The sequence below is a fragment of the Elgaria multicarinata genome, chromosome 13 (assembly GCF_023053635.1).
Source record: "Elgaria multicarinata webbii isolate HBS135686 ecotype San Diego chromosome 13, rElgMul1.1.pri, whole genome shotgun sequence".
Taxonomy (NCBI): domain Eukaryota; kingdom Metazoa; phylum Chordata; class Lepidosauria; order Squamata; family Anguidae; genus Elgaria; species Elgaria multicarinata.
Genome location: NC_086183.1, coordinates 16,857,953 through 16,866,473, shown reverse-complemented (window position 1 = coordinate 16,866,473; position 8,521 = coordinate 16,857,953). Strand labels below are relative to the sequence as shown.

The following is an 8,521-nucleotide window of genomic DNA, read 5'->3' as shown; positions in this document are numbered from 1 at the left end:
GCGCGGGGTGGGAGCACGTGCTGCTACTCGGCGGGTGGGGCGGCCGCTAGCCTGCTCCGGCCCTGCCCCCTGGAGCGCGGCGCGCGGAGCCCTGGAGCATGTGCGGAGCGCGAGCGAGCGTGGGAAAGTCGGCCTGGAGCGGCGGGCTGCAAACTCAGCTCTCCGGCGCCGGCGAAGGCGAGAAGGCTCGCGAGTGGGGCGGCGACCGTGGCCCGGGCTGGGCCGAGAGCGGAGCGCAGGGAAAGGAGCACCCCGAGCCGCCCACGAGCCCAGACGGCACCTCCTCCAGCCCGCGGCACCCGCAACGCCAGAGCCTCCTGCCACCAGCGGCTTCCTCGCCCTTTTATCCGGGCTTTCCGCTCTTACATGCCTCTCCAGTCTGAGACTCCTCGGGAAGGAGGGCTCAATTCTTCGCATATGCGACTCTCTCCAGGGCTACCTCCAGCGATGGCACGCTTGAAAGACAGGTCATCCGTGGGCCGCCCTAAAGCAGCCCTCCCCATCCTGGTGCCCTCCAGAGGTTTTGGACTTCAACTCTCATCAGCCCAAGCCAGCATTGCCAATGGTCCAGAATGTTCGGCTATTGTAGTCCAAAACGTCAGGAGAGCAACAGATTGGGGAAGGCTGCCCTAACCTGTTGACTCTGGGCCTTAGATGCTCTATTGGTGGCCCGAGCAAGGATCCCTGCTCCGAAAGGACCAGTGACTTGCTGGTGCAGCCGCTCAGTATAGATGTACGAGATTCGTCCACAAGGCTGCCGTCTGTGATCGTTGAAACCCTGCCCAAAGACATCTCTGCAAGGACGGCAGGTTGTGCCTGGCGTCGGTTCTGGGCTCGAGGACCACAACCTGGTTCTCTGAATGGTCGGAAAAAAGACATCGCCCCGGCCTTTCTGGGTCAGGAGCATCTTCATTTTTCTCCTAGTGCTGTTGTGCATATTTAACGCGGTCCGTTTGCGCCTGCTGTCTCTGGATTCCATGAAACCGCTGGTGCAGAGCAGGCGGTGAGGAACAGGAGCAATAACAAGGTCTCCACAATACCTGAGATGGTGAACTGTGGCACAGCCAAGGAGAAGTCCTGGGCCACCATGATCGCGCCTATCTGCAGGAAGAGCAATTACCCGAGAGGTGCTGCCGCTGGTGGGCCACGTCTCCCTTGCCATATTGATTCACACTCTTTTCTGGGTGTAATTTTGTTTTTTTTTTAAAAGAACAAACAAGAAAAAGTATCTAAAGGACCAAATATCCATATAGAGGTCCATTCGCCAATGGCATCTATAGACCACCCTTTCGAATGTTTATTTATTTATTATAGAACTTTTATTCCACCCTTTAGCCAAAAAAAGGCTCTCAAGGCGGCTTACAAAAATATTGCCAGTGTTGTTAGGTTTTCATTGCAGTATAGGAAGCGAGCATTTATCTATCCAGGGTTGTAGTATCAGCCTTTTTGACTGTCAGAAGAGCACGGAAAATCCATTTACGCTGACCATGTGTTAATTGCCAGCAAACAGGTAAATAAATGAAAAGTACATGTTCATCAGTAAATATTAAAGTGTGTTCCAATACGACGTTTATCTGTAGGATAAAATCCTTCCCCAAAGAGGCAACTATTCCAATATGTTTCCAAAACATATGGTTCTCGGACTCCTCCAGGGAAGGAGAAAGAGATGTCCCTGGTCCAGCTCTGAGTCGACAGGTTAAGGCAGCCTTCCCCAACCTGGTGCCCTCCTGCCATTTTGGACTCCCAATACCCAACATTCTGGACCATTGGCTATGCTGATGGGAGTTGAAGTCCAAAACCTCTGGAGGGCACCAGCTGCATGAGGTCAGCGGGGCATGGCTCACCCCTGAAGCCCCTCCCCCTCCCTGATGTCATCCAGTCCTGCTGCACTCCCATTTTACTTTTCTGCAGAGAGGGAGGAAATGACTCCGGCAGCATCCAGGAGCGGAGCCTGTTGAGAATCTGGCAACTCTTTTTGCAGCCATTCTCTACCACCATCCTGGGTCTTCCAAATGAAGCCATCCAACTCCAAACACCCTTCTGCAACAAAAATTGAAGCATGGCCAAACCATATTATTTTATACAGCCATCTAGCCTAGTTAGCCATACTGCTGTAGCCCTACTGGGGATGTTCTATGGCAGTGGTTCTCAGCCTTCCTAATGCAACCTTCTCCCAACCCCCCTTTAATACAGTTCCTCATGTTGTGGTGACCCCCAACCATAAAATTATTTTCATTCTTCTCTACACGATCCATTGTCATGGGATGGTTTGCTAATGAAAATAATACATAACAATAGCTTTAATAATACAAAAGATGATACATGACATAGTTCAGTCAATACAGTTTCCAAAGACCATTGGAAATATGTGTTTTCCGATGGTCTTAGGCGACCCCTGGGAAAGGGTCATTCAACCCCCAAAGGGGTCCCGGCCCACAGGTTGAGGACCGCTGTTCTATGGCCTCTGAACATGGGGAGATGTTTTGGACTTCATCCGCTCCCAGCAACATCATGACAAATGGTTAGGAATTCTGGGAATTGTAGCCAAGATCATCTGGAGGCACCAGGCTGGGAGAAAGCTACTTTACTCTGAAGCCACTGTGTTCAATGGGGTTTCCTGCAGTCAGGCCAGTGGGCATGTGTCGAATCAGGGCTGTTGGCGGAGCTATGGGAAACCCTCGCTGTAGAAAGGGCCTTTGGACCAACGCTCCTCACCACATGGGAGATCCTAGGTTGGATCTCTCATTCTATTTAAAAACCAACCCAAAAACAATGGATCAGCTGCAGGGTTGGCCCACATAATTTTGCTGCCTGAGTCAAAGGTCAGGATGGTGGCCCCCTCCCTCCTCAATTCCACAGACAGAAGCCAACCAGCCTAGCAGTTAAATCTTGCTTCAATACTAGCATCAGGACAGCATTGTCAACTGTAGCTCATGACAGGCTAGTTTTGGGGAGAGGGGGAGTAGGACAGGCCACCTGGGGGCGCACACAGCTCTATCCTCCAGCATCTCCCTGCCCCTTAGGGCAACTGTTGCCCAAGGCAGATGCCTCACTCTGCCTAATGGAAGGGCTGGCCCAGAACGGCGGTGGGGGACTAGGATTCTGACTGGCACAGCAGTGACAGCGGAGATGGTTCCCTGTGACTTCCACATTGAACCCCCACCCACCCCAGCCACTATTAGCCTGGGGAGGAAAGGAAACTACTAGCTGAATAACGAATAACAGCTCCAGGGTGCCTGTGATTTGGATCAGGAAAAGTGGGGGGCAGGGAGCAGCTCCCCAAACTCGCAATCTATTTAATCCTCGGTGGACATTTCTCTTCTAGCTGCACCTTGTAAGCTCCAATAAAGCACTTCCTACAAATCTACACAGGTGTTATCCTGGTGCAGTTGTCTTTTAGGAAGAACAGGGGCCATTCATCCCCAATAGCTGCTCTCTCATTTGTCTTAGCCTGGGAACCTATCCCGGAGTAGTGCTTTTATCTTCAAAATATCTGCTACCCACTTGGGGCGCCTTTTTTCACAATCAAGTTTTAAATATCCTGATGTACTTACCTGGAAGTAATACCCTATGAATTCAGTAGGGCTGGCTTCTGAGGAGACATGCATAAGATTCCACTCTTAATCTAACAAAATAATTGAATGTTGTAGTTTTGTACGGCCCGGACTAGAGAACAGCTCTAGCATTCAGAACATGAATATTAATGGTGACAGCGCCTTTGAGCATGTGCAGAGTGAACTGCCCTCATCACTAAAGCTGGGATTTTCAGGTTGAGTCAAGTTGAGGGACTGGCTGGGTACAAGTAGGGCTGCTTATGGTACAGCTCATGTAGCTTTCTAGATAAACACATCACTCAATTTAAAACATGGGGAAGTTACATACACATATGCTCTTGTACAGTAATTTCACTAGGAAAACTTGTAATTCTTCCATGGTTACTTGTTCTACTCAAATGTGCATTCCCACATGGTAAAATAAAGGAACAATCACAGTACAGATGCTGTAAAACACCACCTTTATTAGGAGCAACCAATGTTAGGTTTACAATATAGGATGCAAATTTCTGAGTTGTACAAAACTTCTCCTTAGCCTAGAGATTAAAAATAATAATAAACGGGGTAGCAGGAATTGTTTCTGGGCAAGGTTGTGGTGTTAAGCCTAGAGCCCCATCTTAAGATAGTAAGGAGGAAGGCAGAGGAATGAGTAGTACAACGCCTTTGCCCACAGATGCCAGCTTGTAATAAAGACGTCTGCTGAGATGTAGCAAAGTCAGAAGAGCCCTGCTGGATCAGGCCAAAAGGGAATCTAGTCCAGCATCCTCTGGCCCAAGTGGTCACCAGAGAGGTCACAAGGCATGCAAAGTGGTTACCCTCTCCCAGTACTGAGAGGTAGACGGTCTCTGGCCATGGGGGTTCCACAGAGCCAGTACGACTAGTAGTCACTGATAGCCTTCTGGATTTGTCCTTTTAAAGCCACTGGCTTAGATGGCTTTAAAGGGGCTTTAGACAGAGAAGCAGATGTACAAGTTGTGCAAAAGCCAGGAGCAAGCAGAGTGGATCTCTTAGCACTGATCAGAGGCCCTGTATGAAAACTAAGCTGGTTGATTTCACAATAACCTGTGATTGCTTGGAAACCCCTAGTTCACCATGTGGTGGTTCAGATGGCTTGAGAACAAGTAACCACAGATGAAGAACCGGGTTCACTTCTCGGAGGGAGGAAAAGTCACGGGAGGAAAACATGAGCCTGTAAATCCCCCCCCTCCCCACAATCCAGTGGTTTACTATGCAGCATAAAATTAGAGGCAAATTTCTTTTTTTATTATTACTGCAAGCAATTTTAATACAAAAAGTGTCTTTTTTTTTTTTAAACAATTCATTGGTAGAGCTTCAGGTTCTGGCTCAATTAAACCAACTGAGAGAATCACACAGCAATATGGTCAGTCAGAGCAGGGAAAGAGCACAAGTTAATAAATACCGGAAGACCAGGTTGCCCCCCAATTCCCTCCCCTCTCCCGTCTTTGCGGTCATTATCGCCCACTCGCCTGTCGTCTTCTTCCCTTCATAAAGGGAAAAGGGGGGGGCGCAGGACAGGCGGGAGAGAGGGGGCCGGCGTTCACGTGGGCTGCTGGTGATACACTCTTTTAACGTTTCTAAGAACAAGCGACTGTGCGTGTTGAAGGCAGCTCTTCTTCGCTGGCGTGCAGGGTCTCCCGCAGGTCAGTTGAAATAATAAATAGGAAATGATGCAGTTAAATAGCAGTTTGTGAACTAAAAAGTGATGTCAGTTGTGTGTGTGTTTTTTACAGGGGCAAGACAGGAGAAACAAGTTGCAGAAACTCCCATTTTGCCCCGCTGCGCAAAGGCAACGCCGTGCGCCCCTCACCCCCAGAATCTTCCACACCGGTGGTGCCTGATGGCTCTGGACAGCGGCAAGCGTCACCCCTGAAAATGTCGCACTGGTTGCTCTTTAAAAGCCCAGCAGCTGACAGGGATTTTGTTTTGCTAAATACAGCATTTTTAGTGAACACCTTTATTTGAATGAAGCGTGTGCAAAGTTTATTGACGAATTCAAACTCACTCCACTTTATCTTCAGGTAAAACCACAATGATTTCTTTTAAAAACTGGAAACAGAAGCCCCAGATCCCCTACACCACATGTTTCTCTCTTATTGAGGTATCCATGATTTACACAAAAAAAGAAAAAAAAAGAGAGTTCCTTGAACACTGCTGGATGTTCAGGTGTTGCTTTTAAACATAATTTACCTTGCTGAGACAGCAAGTTAAGTTTTTATAAAGATGCATTTAGGAAACAACCCTAAAAGATAACGCAGGATCACCTCCTGCACTGCACAGAAATCCCATTTATATTTTTTTGTCTGTTTGTTTTCGTGTTTCGTTTTTACATTTTCACATCTTGACCTTTTGCTTGCTTCTGCTCTCCCCCACATTTCTTTTCCCTGGGGCCCCCAACGCAAAGAGGGTCACCAGAAGGCAAGTTTTATCTACATAAATATTCACATGAAAATAGTAACGTACAAAAAAAATAAAATAAAATAAAAAAAATTAACAGAACAAAATAAGGCAGCTTCATAACACAATTATTCTTTTACACTTTTAACAATATAATTTCTCCCACGTAGAATAAATATACATCCAATGTACGAAGCCGGGCTAAAAACGGGACACAGGTTTTCCTTTGTGTCTGTAGGCGTGGGTGCCGCATTATCTTTTGGGGCCGGGATTTTTGGGGGTGGCAGCGGTCGTCTTCTTGGACATGGTGGGGATTTTGGAGGGCTTTGCCATGCCCCGCCGGGAACTGCTCTGTCCCCCTGTGGCGCTGCTTTCCGAAGTGTCTGAACAGGCCGACTGGGTTTCCAGAAGATCGAAGTCGGAGGCGTCGCTGCCCCGCCGGCTGCTGGCTCTGCTCCCAGTGCGGCTCCCAGCGCGGCTTGTAGGACGACTGGCTGTTTTCTTAGGATCTGGAAATTAAATCAGAAATTTCTAACACCGCAAGGGAAGCCCAGGAAGAGGAACTACACCCCGGGGTGGATGGGAGGGAATGACCCTGGTGAAGAGGGGGGGAATCCTCCAGGGTGTGTGGCCATGTCCCTGACATTCTCCTGGTTCCAGCCTGTGCCTTGGCCGGGACAGCTTCACCCACACCGTGCCCTCCGCTATGGGAAGGCGAGTGGCACACTTAGTCAGGGAGATCCCCCTGCTCTCTTCAATCCATGTTTGGAAGCAACAGGAGATTCTCTTCCCAAAGCCAAAGTCTCTGAGGGCTGGTTGCAGAACCTCCACGGGCCGGAAGTTCCCCATTGTTGGCCAAAGTCTCCGTCTGCTTCTCAGCTGCTGCAGGTAGCTATCGGCCTGCCTGCTAGACACCATCTTTCTTTCTATATCTTGTGTGTGCTGGAACTGGAGTGCTGATAGCTATCACAAGCAATTGATGCGCAGACAGGCTGGTGTTTCGCACAGTACTAATAGATATTCTGGGGAGGGGGGAGCAGTTATACATGAGTGATGCTTTAGCATTGGTGCTCCATTCCAGTTTGTGTCCAGCCCTGTATCTGGACTTCCTACTGTCTCAGAAGAGACCCCTCTAGCCACTCATCACTTAATAAAAAGCTCTTGCTGTGGAGGGAGGCTTTGCAGAACATGTAGCCCTGCGGAGGCTACGCTGTTATCCCTCATAATTGGCCCTGCTGGCCACAGCTGATGGGAGCTGCACTCCACCAACATCTGGATGGCCAGATGTTCCCAGCCCTGCACTGGAACGTTCAGAACAATCCGGTACGTGTCTAGTTAACAGTAAGTCCCAATGAGTTCAATAGGGCTTACTCCCAGGTAAGTGGGGAAGGGATTGAAGACTAAAAGAGTCAAGATTGCATATAAAAGGAATGAGAAAATCTACAGGAAATAGATGGCTGTCCTTGGCTTTTCCCTCTGCCAAGAAAATCTACAGAAAATAGATGGCTGTCCTTGGCTTTTCCCTCCATTCATAATACCATGCCAATCCGTAGCACTCACGTCACATTTTACTAATCCTTGCAGCGGCCTCGTTAGGTAGGCCAGTATGATTAATCCTATAGTATAGAAGCAGGGGCTGAGGCTCAACGTGACAAAGGTGCAGCAGCCTCCCTACGAAGTCGCTGGGAACGGGGACGACGCTTGGCACTTACCAGCCCGATTAGTTTTGGCACCTGAAGAAACTGGCGAAGAGCTGTTACTGGTATCGCCAGCGAGAGAGGTTCGGCTCGAGTGGAAAGTGGGCCGTTTCAGCTTGCTGCTTGAAGACGGAGTGACCTAGGAATAAAGGGAAGCAAAGCCCTCGTCATGTGGGAGTCATGAATCGCAATGGGTTTTAAAGAGAGATAAAAGTTTAAGAAGGGTAAGAGGTGCTCCAGCAGCCAGAGTGCATCTTAAAGGTCAATGGGAAATCTAGCAGCAACCAGGACCACTGAGGGCTGGCTGGCTGGCTGCCTCCTCCCTGTGCCCGGCCCCACCCTGCCATCGCTCATGACCTTTAAGGTGCTGCATGGCAAGAAGAGAGAAGCAGACAGACAGACAGACAGCAAACAAAGCTCTTTCCTGCTATTAGTCTTCATTATTGCACAAAGAAAGCCAGGCTGTTAATTAGACCAGATTCTCCTTGCCGGGGGAGACTAAAGTTCCTGAGTGCTTCAGGGTCTGGGGTATAAAGGCAGAACGTCAGAAAGGCACCTGTCCAAGTCATCGCACTAGGAGGGGTTTTCTTTTCTCCACCCTATTGCACACATGCCTTTGGGTGACCTTCTTGTACTGAAGCCTCATGGAAGTTGCAGGACACAGAAGAGGGCAGAACTGGGGTGGTTTGGGGTGGGCGATGCAGGGAATTACTTTCAGCTTGAGCTTGACGGGTTCCTGCAGTTTCCATTTCAGCAGACTGTAGCAGGTTCCCCCCCCCCCATACGGAAAACGTTTTGTGCATGTTCTTGTTGTTCTTTGGGTCCTGCCATTTGTGCAATGGTAATCTGTGCAAA

At 49.2% G+C, this 8,521-nt stretch overlaps 2 protein-coding genes across 3 annotated transcripts in view; one reads left to right on the top strand and one right to left on the bottom strand.

Annotated features, from left to right (window-relative positions):
* PABPC4 (poly(A) binding protein cytoplasmic 4) overlaps positions 1-8,521 on the top strand; it is a 563,337-nt gene that overhangs the window by 65,543 nt on the left and 489,273 nt on the right. The gene's annotated exons all lie outside the window — the stretch shown is intronic.
* Positions 3,999-8,521, bottom strand: part of MACF1 (microtubule actin crosslinking factor 1) — a 324,508-nt gene continuing 319,985 nt past the window's right edge. For both annotated transcript variants that reach the window (XM_063139804.1, XM_063139803.1), the window contains 2 exons: positions 7,682-7,805; positions 3,999-6,478 (listed from right to left, as the gene is read on the bottom strand). In XM_063139804.1, the coding sequence (XP_062995874.1) occupies positions 6,222-6,478; positions 7,682-7,805 (381 nt within the window). In that variant the 3' untranslated portion in view covers positions 3,999-6,221. The remainder of the gene's footprint in view (positions 6,479-7,681; positions 7,806-8,521) is intronic.